This window comes from Podarcis gaigeae (assembly GCF_964106915.1).
Source record: "Podarcis gaigeae genome assembly, chromosome: 1".
In the NCBI taxonomy this organism is placed as follows: domain Eukaryota; kingdom Metazoa; phylum Chordata; class Lepidosauria; order Squamata; family Lacertidae; genus Podarcis; species Podarcis gaigeae.
In genome coordinates, this window is record NC_139678.1 from 16,700,332 (window position 1) to 16,719,264 (window position 18,933).

Consider the following 18,933-nt stretch of genomic DNA (forward strand, 5'->3'; position numbering starts at 1 on the left):
AGTCCCACCTTGTGGCAACCTGTTTGTTTTGTTCCTCCATCCTGCCCAGGCAGGGAGGTCATGTCCCCCTTTCAATACACAAACAGAGTAAGGAGTTCCATCTATTTGGGAAGCAGGGGGAGACCTTCCGCAGGAGTAGCTAACTGCAACGGCCCATCTCCTCACTTCAAAAATGTGTTACGCTCCCTTCCTGGACTGATGTGGCTGTGTAAGAGCTACCTGTCAGTCAGAGCCCACGTGTGTGTCAAGAGCCCTTAAAAGATGGATGGCTGCCAACCAACCAACCAACAGCCCTTGTTCCCTGACATCTGTCAGACCATCAGTGCTGCTACATTACGCACGAAGAAACCTGCTAAGTGACTGCAACAGGATAGACACAAAGTGTGATGTTCTTTTGTGGACCTTTCCCCTTCCTGTCTGCTTAAACATTCTTCCAAATAAAACAACTTAAAAATGGCAGGTGGGTTTTTGCGTGCCTTCGTGCCAAACTCAAAGTGGTATCTCTCTTTCATGCGCCTGGACTAGGCGTAGCCGTGGCACCTTCCAGTTGTTGTTGGGACCACAATTCCAAGCTCTGTTGGTTAGAGTGTGGTGCTATTAATGTCAAAGTTGCAGGTTCGATTCCCGTATGGGACAGCTGAATATTCCTGCATTGCAGGGGGTTGGACTAGATGATCCTCAGGGTCCCTGAGATATGGCCTGGAAGAGCCCCAAAGGCCACATAAGAGAGGCCTGGGGGTCCTGTTAGGCCCCAGCATCTGAAATTCTCTGCTCCTGAAAGAGACCACCAGCCTGAACCAGATCAAAGTTAAAAGCCTGCATCAGTGTCAATGAAGCACAGCAAAGACCCTTGAAAACAGATAAATCAATATAGCCCTTAAATATCCTTTATTAGAAAATAAGCACTGGAAAATGACTCAGAAGTAGCACGATGGCCAGACATGCTATACACAGCACAATAACATCAGTTCTCTTATTTTCCACAAAGTATCACCAGCCTTTTGTTTATTTTTAAAGGAAATAAAGATTCATGGGTTCACCACATATGATTCTGTGTGCGCATGTAGGTGGGAAATCATACTATAATGGGAATGGGAAATTTCTTTAGGTGACAAAAACACAGTCAATTTCTTGTCTGTCAACCGGTCCCAAAGCCGAGAAAAAAGGAAAGAAAACGTCAAGAGCACACATTGCGAAATATAAGACTTTGGGCACAGCCCAGACGACAGTATCATTCGTCCCTATTCATTAGTCAGTTTGATCTTCTCTGGGAAGATGATATTCACCGAAAGGTTCTCGCCTTCATTGGCCTTGAGGAAGCAATCCCTCTCCTTGCGTACCAGGTGACTGTACCTGGCATTTGCTAGCCACATTTCAAATCTGGAGAAGAAAATAATCCCGGTTGTACCCAGCACAACAAGACACGTCAGCAAGCCGAGGGCCAGGAAGCAGATCACCTGACTCTTACTGAGAAGATGCTGCCTGTTTTCGATCGTCTCTTTTATGGTCAAGACGTCTGGCTCTTGGGGGTGAACAGGTTTGTGGTGAGCTTTTGGGTGCGGGTGGTGATTTGGCCTGTGTTTAGCCTCTGCACCGACGCTTGTGTTTCTGCTGGAAGAAGCACAGGTGACCCCGGCAAAGGGTGGTTTGCAAATGCATTCAAAGCTCCCGCCAGGGCGTTGGCGACACGTCCCACCATTTTTGCACGGGCCACTCGTGCAGATCGTGATGGGACTGCCACACAACACACCTCCGTAACCAGAGGGGCAGATGCAGCGGAAGCCCCTCCCGATATCAGTGCACGTCCCTCCGTTTTCACAGGGGTTCGACTCGCAGTCGTCCGTATCGATTTCGCAAAAGATTCCAGTGAAGCCAGGAAGGCACAGGCAGGAGGCGTGAGGAGCAAATCCATTGTTGTCCACGCAGGTCCCTCCATTCTGGCAGGGAGAACTGGAGTTCAAAACAACAAAGGCAGAAGGGGAAGTCCATGAAAAAACCAGAAATGGTATTTTCCCTTCTGTGGAATGAAATAGCTCCGCCCCCATTTATATACCTGTTACCTGAAGGAGCGTCTCCACCCCCATCATTCAGCTTGGACACTGAGGTCCAGCTCTGAGGGCCTTCTGGAGGTTCCCTGATTACAAGGAGTGAAATTACAGGGAACCAGGCAGAAGGCCTTCTTGGTAGTGGCACCCGCCCTGTGGAACACCCTCCCATCAGATGTCGAGGAGATAAACAACTACTTGACGTTTAGAAGGCATCTGAATGCAACCCTGCACAGGGAAGCTTTTAATGTTTGATGTTGTTGTTTCCTGTATTTTTGTTGGAAGGCCACCCAGAATGGCAGGGGCAACCCAGTCAGATGGGCAGAGTGTAAGAAATCATTATTATTATATCTCCAAAGCCAGGAATGAGCAGAGTTGGGGAGACATGTCCTAAGAGAGACGGACAGTGGGAGGGGAAGGTAGCTTTGCTCTTCTTCACTCACATGCTCCTCTTGTTGCAGGAATTAGATGCTACCTGCTTGATGGGTGAATGGTAGAGGCATGTGAAGAAACAAACCTGGCTGGCACCATGATGCCCTATGCCTGGACTCCTCAACATGGGTGCATGTGAGCAACAACACACACTCCTAATCCTTCTTTATCTGAGAGCATTTTGGCACTTTTTTCTTTTGGTGGAGATGGTTGTTGTGGTCTGCTCTGCTTGTTTTGCGGTATGTTTGCCTGCTTGCAAGGTGGTGGTCTGGGCATGGCCAGTTTCTCTTCTGAGAAATGGGCACTTTGTGGTGCCGATGACAGTTTCCAAGTGTGCCCTGAAAGGTTGGGGACCCCTCCCCTGTATGCAGGGCTGGGTTTAGGTTTGATGAGGTCCTAAGCTACTGAAGGTAATGGGGCCCTTTATATGTCCAGGTGTCCTTTGTCAACAACAAATGGTAACTTATGGACCTAATAGGTATCTAAAGCCATTTGCACATGCAGAATGTAGGCACCCTATACAGTATATAGAAATGAGCAAAACAGTGATATTTTAGGGAGCAGGCTAGCAGGCGGGGCCTACACAGCACAAAACACTGCTGCTGTATGTAGGTTTTATTTTATTTGTTTTTTATCTTATATTTTGGAAATGTACATCCAGGGGTTTTTTTCTTTAATTTTTTTGGGGGGGCTCCAAGAGAGTGGGTCCTAAGCTATAGCTTGTTTAGCTTATACGTAAATCCGACATTGCCTGTGCACAAATGCATGTCAGCCTAATAAAAGACAGCAGTAAGACATTCACAAGTTTTTATCCATATTTACCCGTTCACTATACAAGGGCCCTTTTTCACACGGCAGTTTTCCCCAATATATCCTTGAGCACACAAACAAATATATCCTCCATCGCCAGTTTCAATACAAGTGGTTGAGTTATTTGTACAAGGTTTTGAAGAGCAGGGATGAACATCTATATTAATAATACAAAAAAAATCAATGTTATTTTCGTATGATTACTGCAATCCTATGTCCATTTACCTAGGAGTGAATCCCACTCAATGGGACTTATACCCAAGCAGACAGGTATACAATTGCACTGTATGTTTATGAACATATGAATCTTGGGGTGCATGCACACAAATCCGTTTGTAGCACAAAACAAGCAGTTTTCCCTCAATCTGGAATTCTTCTTGCTCATCCTCAACATGCCATTTTCAATCTCAATTCACTCTGGATCCTGCCATCCAACAGAGAAGATGTGGTCACTCAAGATACATGTGAAAACCTTCCCCTTAATTATGTTATTCCCAACTTAATTATGTTATTCACAGGCACATGTGTCAGGTGAATGATGAAAGACGTAATGAAGTCAGTGGGCAGATGTGGATGCACCCCCATTACTGAGACCACTTACATCGGTTTGCATCTGTTTTGAAATGGACACACTGTGGGATTTTCAGCTTTTTGAGAAGCAATGAGGAATTAGAATAACCTCAAATCTCCTGCTTTAGTTCCCTCCCTGTGTCAGGAGGACATTGGTACTTCTAAGATTAAAACTATATACAAGTTTTCCCATTTGACATATAGTTTGGCCTTAAGTAGAACTTTGAGAGTTGCCATATTCTGAAGAGCCAAAAAGAGGATGCTATGATGACTCTTGTTTTAAATACCCCTACTATATGTAGGCTATAGGAGCTGTGATATATTGCTGAGAGGAGGAGAAGAGAATAGGAAAGCAAGTCTTCAGTCGCCAGTTAAGTCTATGTCTCATCCAGAAATTATGGCCAGAGACATTTTGGCAAATTGAAAAAATACACCCGGACACAAATTTCACCCCTGAAAAAGAGGACATGTCCTGGATAAAGAGGACACATGGCAACCCTAAGGATCTGCTCATCTGAATAGCTGCAACTCCAAGGTGCCTTCATTGCAAAAAGGAGGGAGACACAATGCTATTAAAGTAACTGCCTATCTGTAACACCAGGTGGTGCTGTAACCGTATGGATAGATCCATCTGGATCTTGGGCAGAGGAAGCAAAAGAGGTTTGCAAACCTGTGTCACAGAGGCTGCCGATCCATCCTTCTTCGCACATGCATTGCCACGGCTTGGCGCAGGTCCCGTGCAGGCAGCCAGGGAAAGGGATGCACTGGTCACAGAGAGGGCCCTGCCAACCAGGCTGACACCTAAAGAAAAGACAGTCAAACAAGCCTGGATAGCTCAGCTGGCTAGAGCTTGGTGCTGATAACTCCCAAGGTTGCAGGTTTGAGCCTCACAGTGGCGTAGCATGGGGGGTGCAGGGGGGCCCGGCCGCACCGGGCGCAACATCTGGGGGTTAGGGGGCGCAAATCCGCGGGTTAGGGGGCGCAAATTACTTGCCTTGCCCCGGGTGCTGACAACCCACGCTACGCCACTGGATCCTCATATGGGACAGCTTCATATTCTTGCATTGCAGGGGGTTGGACTTCATCAGGCATAGGCAAACTTGGCCCTCCAGATGTTTTGGGACTACAACTCCCATCATCCCTAGCTAACAGGACCACTGGTCAGGGATGATGGGAGCTGTGGTCCCAAAACATCTGGAGGGCCAAGTTTGTCTATGCCTGGACTTGATGATCCTCATGGTCCCTTCTAACTCTTAATTCTAAGATATCAAGCCGGGATAACACCTCCTTTGCAAATACAGTTAAGAGTTTGGAAAGTGTAACAGATGAGCTTCCAAAAATAAGATGACTTGATTTGACCACTCATGGACTATTCATCTAATGGAATCCTATACACATAGTGCAGCTACATGCACACCTACATGTATTTACGGGACTGCCTCTCCTGGTATGCCCTGCAGAGGACCTTAAGGTCCATGAATAATCATAGTTTAGAGGTCCCAGGCCCTAAGGAAGTCAGATCATCCTCCACCAGGGCCATCTCAGTGATGGCTCCAACCTGGTGGAATGCTCTGTCTCATGAGACCAGGGCCCTGCAGAATTTAACTTACCGTATTTTTCGTCCCATAGGACGCACCTAGTTTTTTTGGGGGGGAAAGAAAGGAAAAAAATGTTTTCCTTTATTTCCCCCCAAAAACCAGGTCGGGGAACAGCGGGATGGCGGCGCTGTGCCTCCCCGCTGTCCCCCGAGCTTGTGGGGCTGGCCGATGTCTGCCCGAAGTGCGGGGTGCTCTGCTTCAGCGCGCCCCGCGCTCAGTGCAGCAAGCTGCTATCCGCAGCCTAGGGAGTCCTGCGGGAACTCCCGCAGGGCTCCCCAGGCTGCGGATGTCTGCCCGGCGCACGGGGCGCTCTGCTTCAGGGCTCCCCATGCTGCGGATGTCTGCCCGGCGCGCGGGGCACTCTGCTTCAGGGCACACTGTGCGCCGGGTGGCAGGCTACTATCCACAGCCTAGGGAGCCTGTGGGAACTCCCGCGGGCTCCCCAGGCTTGCTGATAGCTTGCTGAAGCCTGGAGAGCGAGAGGGGTCGGACAGATTTCCCCTTCATTTTTGGAGGGGAAAAAGTGCGTCCTATAGGGCGAAAAATATGGTACTTCGGCAGGGCCTGTAAGACAGAGCTATTCTGCCTGGCTTTCAATCTGAACTTAGCCTGATCTTTTATTCCCCTTCCTTCCGTCCCTCTCCCCTTTTTATGAAGATTACCCACTCTGGGATCCCACAGCTAATTCTCCCCTGGTTTCCTCACTGGCCCAAATAGGACTAATTTAGCCAGCTAGCCCTGGTGATCATCTAATGTTTATTGGATGGATTTCCCCCCTAAATTGATTCTTGAATTCTGAATTTATTGTTATTCACGTTTTATACTGTATTTTATGCTGTTTTTTGTTGCATCAATTAAGTGTTTTAAATTTGTCATTAGCCGCCCTGAGCCTGGTTTTCTGAACCGGGAAGGGCGGTGTATAAATAAAAATTTATTATTATTATTATTATTATTATTATTATTATTATTATTATTATTACAAGAGGGGACAAGTTTCTAAGCACATATGCTTGGAGATAACGGGATTTCAAAATCATTTGTGTCTCGCATCTGAGCATCACACATAGAAACCCAATTTAAAATAACATGCTTTTTCTTTTCTCTGCAAAGAAAGGGTTTTTTTTTTAGGACTGTTACTATCAATGGCTATTGGCGTTCATCCTTTATGGAGGCAATATGCCTCGGAACAACAGTTGCTGCGAATCCTAGGCTGCTCTCTGCTTCTGTTTGTGGGCTTCCCATTGTGGCATATGTTGAACACTGTGAGAACTGGATGCAGATCCAGCAGAGTTCTTCAGGATATCCTGTGATGCTTTTTAGAGAACTTTTTTTCCGGGGACAAACACTTTTAGTGCTTCATATCTGGATTGTTTAATTGGTTTTTTTTTTAACAAATGCATTTCATATTTTGCATTGCATAATTGCAAAACACTTTTGGGTGCCTCTGGATGTGTGAAGTGTTATGCAAAGATAATAAATTAACTAATTAAACCATTACTGTTGTTTTATTGTGCTGGGTAACCTTCTACCTCATAATTAGCATTGGTATGCTTTTTAAGTGTTGCACAGGCCGTAAGAAATCTAAATCAGGTGTGGGTAAAATGATGGCATGGTTATTAATTAAAGCATTGGTTACTGAATTACATTTTGCACACAAATATGCTCCTGTTAGTTGAAAACAGAACAGAGTTCAAAAGCACGATTAACTGAAACAAGCGCTCTCTAGCTTGGGCATAAAAATCTTAATTTACCTGCATTCACTTGAAACTTCACAATATCCATTTACAGGATGACAACCAGGCTTACATTCGACACCTAAAATAGTAAGATTCACAACATAATATTGCAGAAGTGCTTCTGAAAAGAGCTCCTCATTCTGTTTTAGAGTGAAGACCCCACTTTGATAAGATAAACTTTATTCGCATTAGCCAATGGCCATAGCAACATAAAACAAGCAATATATACAAATAAAATATATACAAATAAAAAAGACAGCAATGGGTAAAAAGGGCAATCAAATGGCCAAGATTATCGTTCAGATGGTGGCCCTTAATCTCATTGCACCCTCGATAAACCTAGCAACCTTTGCTGTTGTCTGGTCATTTTGATCTTAGACCCCACTTTAAAATGACAATGTTACCCATGCAAATATTTCATTAGCAGCACAGCTGTTGACGAAAACATACGCATAGCTTTAGAACCTATATCTGTTTTCTAAGTTTGAAACTATTTCCTTCTAAATCAGACTCAGACCCTGAGTGTGGATGCTTATATAGCCAAAACAGTACAATCCATGCACAGGAGGGAGATGTCAGCAGGCCTGGGAAACCCCAAGGTTTGCAAGAACACAAGGCATCTTTAGGGGAGGGGGGCAGGGAGGAAAACACCTCAGCAGTGTAATGAGGTCTGAGCATGCTTAGTAGGGCGGGAGGGGAGGAAACTGGGGATGGGATTTTGAGTGGTTGGAATTCAGAGAAGTCGTACTTCATAGTGTAACATTTTGTTGCAGCTACTACTTGTGACAAGCCTCAGAGCTGAAAACAAAACACAATACAAACTTCTAAATAGTATTATAATTGCCCCTGGTACAATAATGTTTTTGTTCATTAAATTTCTATCCTGAACTTCCTCCCTCAAAAGGCCAGGGTGACAAATAAGAAAACAGCAAAAGCATATAATTTGATGCATATTTTTAAAAAGAAAAACCGTAGCGCAGAATTTCCAACACAAGTGATGCCAGTTTCAAGTTGTATAAAAGAACCCATCTGTGACTACTAATCCATTATCATTTCATATTCATGCCCTTGGATATATTATTCTCCTTGAAACTTTTGCTTCGAAAGAAGTCCCACAGACTTCAAGGGAGCTTACTCCTAAAGAAGTGCATTTAGGAGCAAATGTTAATTAATAGCTACTCTTGCAAAAGCAGCTCCTGGCTCCAAGATGACATCCAAATAGCCCACAACATAAACACCAAATGTGTCCAACAATGATGCTTGATTGAGAAAAAACTAATTTGGTTAAACCGCAAAGAAATGCAAAGGTTAATTGAAGCTCATTACGTTAATAGTGTTGTGAAATGTATCACCTAAGTAAGACAAAATAAAATCAAGCTTTGCTGCCAGAATCTGTGCATGTTTACTCGGAACTAAAATCTAAAATCCTGTGCACACTTGCTGGGATCAAGGCTTGCTGAACACAGTGAGTGGAGCTTGCATCTGGGTAAATATACCCTAGACTGCACTCAAAGGCCACAGTCACATTATATACACTTATCTGGCATTCAATCTTGTTGAACTCAGTGGAACTCTATCCTACGAGCTATAAGACAGTGGAAAATACTATACCAGATCTTGACACTGCAATATATTTTAAAAATGTGATTGTAAAATCATACGTAGATCTGGACCATGAACCAAAGTTTCTTCTGGAAAATATTTGATGCATTTAAGGACAAAGTTACATTTGAGCTCATTCTTCTGCTTAGGAGAACAATGATCACATAGGCTGACCACAAACACAATGAATTCGGAAGTTAACTGATGCATGAAACATTTAATAGAACTGGGCATTGTACTACCCTATCCCCCCCCTTTCATCTTTTGCAAAAATGAACAGGCATACCAACATCAGAACATTGGCAGCACAATCCTATTCATGTCTACTCAGAAGTCCCATTATATCACTGCAGTCCCTAGAAGCACTGAAAGTTCAGTTTTTAAGTTTCACCGGCAGAATTAAGCATGCAGTTACAACTGCTCCGCTTAAATAAATGGAACTGGAGTTTATCTCCGAACGGATCATGCCCTTAAAACAAATACAATGTGTGAAATTTCTGTGCAAAGTAGCTCACACTGAAACATGTTATTACACAAGCTGGATCTTATCAGCTGACACTTTCTCAAACACACTTAACCACCAATGACCTTAAACCAGGAGCAAATTGCATCAGATGGAGAATGCAAATAACTTTCTGTAGTGGTGCAGTAATAAAACTGCTAGCACATTTGAAAAGCTAAGAAGGGTTTCTATGATTCTCTAAACTGAGGGACTGAGGGAGACCGGACAGGAGACAGAAACGACACTCTCCCCCTCCAATAGTTGGAAGATATTTACAACAGGAAAGCTTTACAGGGGCATTAAAAGCTTTGTTTAAAAATAATACTGAGGATTGGGAGAAAGTTTGCAGTCTTTACAGCTGCTACCTCTATAGGGGAGGCAACCTACCCCGCCCGCCCCCCGACATGGAAGAAAACGGCAGATGGAAAAGTGGGCGTTCATTTTCAAATGAGTTTGTAAGAACTGTTTTACTAAATATCGAAAACGGGGTTATTAATAGAGATGGGTGCGAGAGAGATAGTACGCTGAACGGCGGCCAGTTTTTGGATCTACAAGCAATGGCATGGATACACAATTGGCTCTCTCGCTCCGCATCCCAATTGAGCGGAAGAGAGAACAAAACTCTTGAGAGCCACAAGACCTGCTCCAAGGGAGACAGAAACACGAGCAACGAACACAAAAACAAAGGACTCGCAAGGGACAGAGTGTGGACCCCACTTGATGCGCCCTGCCTTGGGCGCGCCACGCAAACGCGAGAGGGATTCGTTTACTCGCGAGTAAGCATGCACAGCCTTGCGCCGGACGCAGAGGATCGTCGCCGTGAGCATGGTAAAACATCCCGTTCCCACCGGGATCTCCTTACCTTGGGCAAGAGGGATGCTAGCAAGCGGCCACAAGAAGTAACAGATGAATTTGGCAGCCTTGAACCCCATCTCCAAAAAACGCGCCTGGGGAAGGGGGTCATGCCCCACGCCACAGGGGAGGAGACGAAGGCGACGCGCGCCTCGGCTGGCTCGGCTCACGACAGCTGTCCCATCCGCAAACAGATGCGCAGCGTCTCCCGCTAGAGACTCCCTTCTTTCTTTCTTTTTCCAGGAAGGGAAAGGAGGGAGGTCCACCCGCGCGTCTTCCGCAGCAGGAGGAGCGGGGAGGGCTCTTCTTGCGGAGAAAGGACCCTTCCCACCCCCTCCCAAGCTTGGGCAAGCCTCTTACGTTCTGGGGAATGAGGCGGAGGGAATGGGCGCATTCTCACGTGCACGCCGCCACCTCGCGGGGAATCCAATATTACCTGCACGTGAGGAAAGGAGAGAAATGGGGGATCCCGAGGCGAAGGGGTCGCAGTGGAATTAGATAAGCCGCCTAGGGACGGGGCGCCGGGGGTTGGTGGGGATGGGTTTAGGGTGGGGTGTTTTTTGGGGGGTGCATCCCCTAGTTTGACTCCGCACGACACGTGCACGCGCCCCTCTCCTTTGTTCTCCGCCTGTTGCTTCCAAGCTGGCCAATCGACACACACCGCCGGGGTTGGGGGCAGAAAGGATAGCTTGCGGGGAGTAGAGATAGCTCCGGTTCTTGGAGGCGCGCAGGGTGCGCAGGAAAGGGGCGCGCTCGCTTAACTTGGCCAGGAGGTGGCGCTAGCGAGAAAAGCCCACCTTCCTCTTCGCGAAGCTAAAGCGCTGCAGCGGCTGCGGCTGCGGCTGTCCGCACTGCCCGAGCCCCGGGGAGGTTCCAGCCCTTGGCACCCGCGAAGAGCGGGCAGAGGGAGTTTGCTCCAGCCTTATCGCGGATCTGCTCGCTTTGGCAGCGCGTGGCGGAGCTGCCTGGGGAGGGCGCGCTGCCTGCCCGGTGTTCACTTATCGGGGACCAGCAGAGCCTATGTGCCTTTTTTTTAAAGTTTACTTGTGGGTCTACATTTTGACTGTTGTTTATTTCAACTTAATATCCCTCCTAGGATTGCCGCCTTTGTTCTGGCAAAATACAGGACAGAGCTGGGCGGTTGGGGGAGGGGAGGCGATCCTAACCCCCACACCAATCTGGTGCTGAAGTGACTTCAAAACAGTTCCATTACAATCTATTGCAGTTTAACAGGATGGCCCCTCTGGAATTGGTCACACAAATTTTTAAACCATGGACATCAATATGCCAGCCCATAACCCCTCTCCCCATTTAATCCAGTTGCCAATGGCTTGTTTGTAATATCTCCATGACCCATTTACAGTACAGTGGTACCTCAGGTTACAGACGCTTCAGGTTACAGACTCCACTAACCCAGAAATAGTACCTTGGGTTAAGAACTTTGCTTCAGGATGAGAACAGAAATCACGCGGTGTCAGCAGCGGGAGGCCCCATTAGCTAAAGTGGTACCTCAGGTTAAGAAAAGATCTCCAGAATGAATTAAGTTCTTAATCTGAAGTACCACTGTATTGAAGCCCCATCTGGTGGAAGCATCCTTTGCCAGGCCATATCATTTCACATTTATTTACAAACTTGCAGAAGACTTCTTTGTACTTGGAGGGTTCCACAAATAGGCAGAAGCCAGGCCACTGCTCTTTTTTGGGGTGGCCCCAAATGGAAAGGCACTCAGTCACCTGAGTTTGCTATTGACGGTATGCCACTCCAGTATCCCTGCCAAGAAAACTGAAGACAGGAGTGCCTGGCGTGCTCTGGTCCATGGGGTCACGAAGAGTCGGACATGACTAAACGACACAAAGTACAGTGTATTGAGCTTTCTTGTATTTTTTTTTTTTAAAGGATGACTGAAATGACGTGTAGGAGATGCTTCTTTTATTTATCGCAGTGTCCAGCAAATAGTAACAGAAATGTGCATTCTCTCACTGGTGGTGCTTTCCGCCCCACACTGATTTAGTGACAACAGAAGAGGCTGAGGTAGGGCTGACCCTAATTGTTTGGTTACTATAGCAATGCATTGCCAAGAGGGAGCAAACCGTTGGTTTGGAGCAGCTTTTTCTGTCATGCAATGGAGAGATCTTAACTAAAACAACAATTGAAACACTGCCATTGTAATGGGAGCTAAGCTGTCACTTCCCTCCGTGGTAGGTGTCTGACACCAACCATGCTTCTAAAACAGCTTTGATATATTTGGCTATGAGTTCAGATGGAGTTGCAGATATATTTGTACGTCGACCATAACACCACAGGCAAACCATGTCGACAATGCAAAATGGAGATTCGGAAACAAAAGGTTCAATATGAGAAAAAATAGTACCGGTAATATCACCGAAGAATTGATGCTTTTGAATTATGGTGCTGGAGGCGACTCTTGAAAGTCCCATGGACTGCAAGAAGATCAAACCTATCCATTCTGAAGGAAATCAGCCCTGAGTGCTCACTGGAAGGACAGATCCTGAAGCTGAGACTCCAGTACTTTGGCCACCTCATGAGAAGAGAAGACTCCCTGGAAAAGGCCCTGATGTTGTGAAAGATTGAGGGCACAAAGAGAAGGGGACGTCAGAGGACGAGATGGCTGGATACTGTTCACAAAGCTACCAGCATGAGTTTGACCAAACTGCGGGAGGCAGCGGAAGACAGGAGTGCCTGGCGTGCTCTGGTCCATGGGGTCATGAAGAGTCGGACACGACTAAATGACTAAACAACAACAACAAAGCGGGCATTGAAGCAGATGAAAGATGTACGGTAGTTCAGAACCAGCTTGGAAATGTAGGTGAATATAAGCCTATGACTCATAGTTGATTTCTCCAAGGTTGCACCCCATCTGGTAGTTTTTCATACATGGTCTACAGGCAGGGATGTGCAACCTGTGGCCCTCCATATGTTGGACTTCAGCTCCCATCATCCCTGGCCATTGGCCATGCTTGCTTGGGGCTGATGAGAATTGGAGTTTAAGAATAGCTGGAGGGCCCCATGTTCCTCATTTGTGAGGTACAGAAAAATCACATTAGGAGTTTCTCAATGTTCAATTAATTAACTAGCTAGGATCTAAACACTCAAATAAACAACATTGCAGTCTCAGTTTCTGCTCTACCAAAACTTCTGCTCTACCAAAAAAAAAAAAAGAAAAAAGAAAAAAAGAAAGAAAGGTAGGATTTGCAGGCCCCATTGGGTTAATGAGGGTTACTTCTGAGTAGACATTATAGGTTTGCACTGCTGGGTAAATAAATGTCCATTGAGAAGTAAGTCCCACTGAGTTCAATAGGATTTTTGATGCCCTAAACGTGGAGAGCCACAGTCCCAACACCCTTGACATACCACAACTGTGAATTCCTTGAAGGAAAAATGGGCTTGAAAACTGAGCTTTATATGGATCACCCTGCCCTTTGGCATAGCACCTGAACAGGAAACATTGTCTTCTGCCTCAAAATAGAATAAAAGTATAAATACCTTTGCGATTGATGAGGACTACCCAAATGTGAATGGCAGGCTAGACTATTCACTTTGCATTGCAGTGTGACTGCTTGACATTTCCGCTCTTGAGGCAACCAACTTTATTTTATTTTGGATAATTAAACAACCTTTAATTAAATGGCACTGAAGCTGAGCAGCCTTGAGTGTTTCAAAATAAAAGGAGTACAACACATGCCCTCTTACTGTCTTTGCAGCAATGCTGGAGAGGAAAAATAGATTAATTATGTTGTTTTGTTTATCTTGTACTCTGTGAGGAAGTTACTTGGTGTGTGTGTGTGTGTGTGTGTGTGTGTGTGTGCATGAGAGAGAAGATATTGAACCAAAACTGTTCAGAGAAATCCAAATTAATGCCACCAACCTTTCCTTGTGTGAGATGTTGGCTAGTTAGATCATTATTCATTTCAAAACCCCTTTTAACAAATTCCCATTCATGGGGACACAACCTGAATGGGTATTGGAGATGGGGGTGAAGTTTCATCTCTCTCTTTCAGTGACATCCCCCTCTCTCTACCCCAAAAGTAGATAAAAGCAGTTTGCACCTTCCTCCTCCAACCTGGAGTTTCTTTCCAGAAGCCTGACTTCATTTCCTAACTATTGTTCTTGTTAGCAAAGTCTTCCTGATGTTTAAACTAAGTCTTTCCTTTTCAGCCTGAAGCTATTTCCTCTTGGCCACAGAAAACAATCAGCTACTAAGGGCACAAGAAGATGTGACAGCAGCAGATCCCATGCTCAGATCTGCTGGTTTTGTTTTGTTTTTTTTAAAAAAAGTTTAATAGCAACTAGGACACCATTGTCTGGTCCCACTGGAAATGGGAGCGCAGGAGGCACAGACACCAACCATAGGTGCAGCCAGAGGCAATGAGAGATGCCGCCAATTAATTCTAGTTTTGTCCCCATTTGCTTCATTCACACCATCCATGCAAAGTAATATGATACCACTTTAAACAGTCACAGCTTCCCCCAAAGAATTCTGGGAGCTGTCATTAATTAAGGGCACTGAGGGCTATTAGGAGACCCCCTATCCCCACCACAGAGCTACAATTCCCATAATGGTTTAATCATTGATCCCCTTTAACAGGGGACTGGGATTTAACCTGCACCACTCTGAATTCTGCAATGCAGTTCTCCAGTTAAGTAACATGTACAAAAATGTATATACCAGAGTAAAGTGTGTATAAGAATGCGTATGTTAGAATTATAAGGGGGAATTGCTTTGCCAAAATGGGTATATTGGATGTGTACATTTGGCAAGATTGGCACTAAAATGCTGCACAATTGTCATGTGGACTTGTTTTACACACACACACAACTGATGTGGGCACTGAACTGAAGACCTAAAAATTAAGGACGTGAATTAAACTGAAATGGACAAGATTTGTCCATTGCTATTCCCAGGTAGAGGGTCAGATTGGGTGTCAGGAAACCACTTTGTATCAAAATAAGTTGAGGAGGAGGCCTTGAAGTCCAACTTGTCCAACCCACTACTCAATGCAGGAAAACTAGACTTAGATTATTCCTAATAGTTGGCTGTCCAGCCATTGCTTGAATGCCTCCAGTGAAGGAGAGTCTGCTATCCTTCTAACTGGTTCCATTGGTGAAGTGTCCTTTCCATGAAGAAGTTTCTTCTGTGTTTAAGCCAAGGTGGTGCCCACCAGAAGTTGTTGGACTCCAATTCCCATCAGCCCCAGCCAGTATGGCCAATGCTCTTTCTGTGAAGTATTGTTGCCTTTAGGGAGGTATTTTTATATGCAACGGCTGCAGCTCGGACTTTGGTGGCAAAGGGGTGGAAGGAAGAAGAAGTCCCAACAATAATGGATTGGCATAACAAGCTACAATAATTTGCTGAAATGGCGCAGTTGACAAATAGCCTTAGAGGCAATTCAAAACAAAAATTTATGGAAAAGTGGGATAGATATAAGATATATGTTCAAAAATACAGTAAAGATTCGCTATCTATGCTAGCATTCGATTGACGTTGGAGAGAGACTGAGTTGAGAAATAAGACCAAGGGTACATATTGATATAGGAAGGTATTAGATAAAATGTAAAGAAATATACAATAATAAGAGTACTTTCATTTGTAAAAAAGGAATATACAACTGGATAGACAGGAAGTCCCAAGTGTTGGTGCATATATGATTTTGGAATAGTTTTTTGTCCTTGTTTCTTTTCTTTATGTATATAAACTTTGTATACATGCTGAAAATTATATTATAATAAGACTCTTGAGAGTCCCATGGACTGCAAGAAGATCAAACCGATCCATTCTGAAGGAAATCAGCCCCGAATGCTCACTGGAAGGACAGATCCTGAAGCTGAGGCTCCAATACTTTGGCCACCTCATGAGAAGAGAAGACTCCCTGGAAAAGACCCTGATGTTGGGAAAGACTGAGGGCACAAGGAGAAGGGGACGACAGACGATGAGATGGTGGGACAGTGTTCTTGAAGCTACTAACATGAGTTTGACCAAACTACAGGAGGCAGTGGAATATAGGAGTGCCTGGCGTGCTCTGGTCCATGGGGTCACGAAGAGTCAGACACGGCTAAACGACTAAGCAACAACAAGCCTTGTGATGTAATAAGATAATGTTTACCGATGTAACACAATAACGTTAATAAATAAATAAAACTTTTAAAAACCCCTCAAAAAACAGTATGGCCAATGCTCAGGGAGATAGACCTGCAGTCCAAGAACATCTGAAGAGGACCACTTTGGCTACCCTTGGCTTAACCAAAAAATCTTCCCTCCTGTAGCCTCTGCCCCTGAGATCTAGACTTGCCATCTGGAGCAGCAAAGAACAAGTCTTTGTCTCATTCTAAGTAATAGCTCATCTGGTATTTGAAGATAGCCATTGTTCCCCTCTGCCCCAGTGCTTTCATAGTACACACAAGCATTGCATCCTGCCTCCGCAATCAGTGAAATTAGAGCTTCTGACAGCAAATGCTCCCATGATGTCTGACTCAGACCTGTCACACGCATTGGAACTTTGGGTTTAGCCCATTCCTATTTTACCCGGTGTTAAAGGTGTCATCTTGCTTGCCAGTCATCCCAATTACATCAGTTCTTTATTCTTTCCATGCGGGGATACAAAGGGCCGATTAGTTAGGTGGGAGAGAACAGATTATCTACAAATAGTGATACATTAACTCCTTTTTAAGGGTGTGTGTGTGTTTTGTTAGTCACACTAACATAGAAATTATTCTAGTGATTAGCAGAATACTAATAGGGATCCAGAGACAGCTTGCATGAAGTACTGTTTATGCTTTTATATCCCTTTTCTAGAAAAAACACAAACCATGTGCTTAACTGTGGGGAAATGCTCACGTCCAAGCCTTAAATAGCCGAGGTTCTTGCTTCTTTCAAAAGTCCATTTTTTCCAGTTTCGACATATCAAATGGTCACTTAAAATCAAGAAATGAATCAATGGCATTTTACTTTAATATGCACCACCCTCTGCCCTCCACACAAACGTTGTAAAACCATTTGCTTTTAGTTCAGAACTGCAGGTAGCAAATGGATCCGGCCAATATCTTCCCCGTACATTCCTGAGTGCTTTCCAGTGGCTCTCTGAAGACCTTGACATTAATGCGAGCAACTGAATCACTACGACAAGGGAACAAGAGACAAGGACATTTCCCACTTACCCTGTGTTTCTAAGGCATGCGTTAAAATAGTTACTGTCAGATTTCATTTAACGAAAGGACGGGCCAAGGAGGAAGTTGGCAGCTGATCAAAAGCAAACGGCTGCTCAGAGTTCTGACTTGTCATGTTTAATGAGCAGAGCTGTATATTATTTCTTTTTTAAAAATTAATTTTTATGGAGATTTTTCCACAAAAGATACAGTAAAAACCGAACTCATCTAACGAAGGGAGATAAGAAGCAAACCAAGAGAAAAATTAAAAAGGAAGGGAAAAAAACTATACATGTGTATAATACGAAGCCCTCTATCACAATTGCATCTTAATCCTTATTCCACACACAGAAGAGTGCATAATTATCTCTGCTGACAGGAGTGCCAGCAGCTGATATCTAGTCTGCCATGATTTCTTCCTAGAAGTCTATTCTGGCCTTTTCATCTGCAGGTCCCTGTCTGTGGAATGCTCTCCCCAGCAAGGTCTGCTTGGTGCCTTTGCTGACATCCTTGTTTCCAGTCATGTGAGGGCATCAGGGCTGATATGGGCCCAATAACAATAATAATAATAATAATAATAATAATAATAATAATAATAATATTTTTATTATTAATACCCTACCCCACCTATCTGGGCAGCTCACAGCATACAGTGCTGCCCCGCAAGACAAACGCCTCGCAAGACGGAAAACCCGCTAGACGAAAGGGTTTTCTGTTTTGGAGGCGCTTCGCAAAGTGAATTTCCCTATGGGCTTGCTTCGCAATGTCTTGCGAGTTCCTGCGGGTCCCCCCCCTTTTTCTAAGCAGCTGAGCCGCTTATCAGCTGATCCGCTAAGCTGATAAGCCGCTAAAAGCCGCTAAACTGCTAATAGCGCTAATCCGCTAAGCTGTCAATGGGCTTGCTTCGCAAGACGAAAAAACCGCTATACGAAGAGCCTCACGGAACGGATTAATTTTGTCTTGCGAGGCACCACTGTATATCAAAATATACTAAAACGTCAGACATTTTCCCGATACAGGGCTGCCTTCAGGGCTGTCTTCTAAAAGTCAGACAGTTGTTTATTTCCTTGACATCTGATGGGAGGGTGTTCCACAAATGCTGTGCCAGCTCCAGACTAGCATAACTATTTGTGTACCCTGTGCTTTCTGCTCAGGCCGATGCTTGCCAAGTGTCAGGGACTGTGCTGAGGGGGGGGGGGCTGCACTGAGGAGGAATGGTGGGAGCCCCCCCCCCAACCCTGACCCTTCCCTAGAGCAGGAGGACAGTATAGATTTAGAAGAGTGGTTTGTAGAGGGGCATAGTTCAGAGGGGGAAAGCTGGGAAATACTGGGTGAGGAACAGCTAAAAGAAGAAACACCAGAAGAAAGACAGTTAACAGATTCAGTGTCTTTGTACAGTATTCCAATGCCTCTGTCACCGAAGACGAGGAGACCCCTGAGAGTGTTAGAACAGAGAGCACAGCAGCAACAAACTCAGATTACAAGGCATAGGGGTGACATAGATACACCATGTCCAAGACTCCTTCACTTCACAGACATGCTGATGGAAGTGGGGCTACCCTATGCCAGCTGTGGGATTGGCATAGCTAACTACCTCATATTTTGGTTGGGTTACCCCAGCATAA

The 18,933-nt window shown here is 45.0% G+C and overlaps 1 protein-coding gene across 1 annotated transcript; it reads right to left on the minus strand.

Moving 5' to 3' along the window:
- Positions 1–871: 871 nt before the first annotated feature.
- Positions 872–10,497, minus strand: DLK1 (delta like non-canonical Notch ligand 1). The gene is made up of 5 exons (XM_083737333.1): positions 10,158–10,497; positions 7,207–7,270; positions 4,528–4,658; positions 3,300–3,444; positions 872–1,950 (listed from the first exon to the last, which is right to left on the minus strand). The coding sequence occupies exons 1-5, from the start codon at positions 10,225–10,227 to the stop codon at positions 1,242–1,244; spliced, it is 1,119 nt and encodes a 372-aa protein (XP_083593459.1). The 5' UTR covers positions 10,228–10,497; the 3' UTR covers positions 872–1,241.
- Between the last annotated feature and the right edge of the window lie 8,436 nt (positions 10,498–18,933).

Excerpts from the sequence above, each read along its gene's own strand:
- DLK1 (XM_083737333.1), bottom strand. The coding sequence starts at position 10,227 with ATGGGGTTCAAGGCTGCCAAATTCATCTGTTACTTCTTGTGGCCGCTT. Across the intron at positions 7,271-10,157 it reads TAGCATCCCTCTTGCCCAAG|GTGTCGAATGTAAGCCTGGT; the intron begins GTAAGGAGATCC and ends TTACTATTTTAG. Across the intron at positions 4,659-7,206 it reads GAAGTTTCAAGTGAATGCAG|GTGTCAGCCTGGTTGGCAGG; the intron begins GTAAATTAAGAT and ends TCTTTTCTTTAG.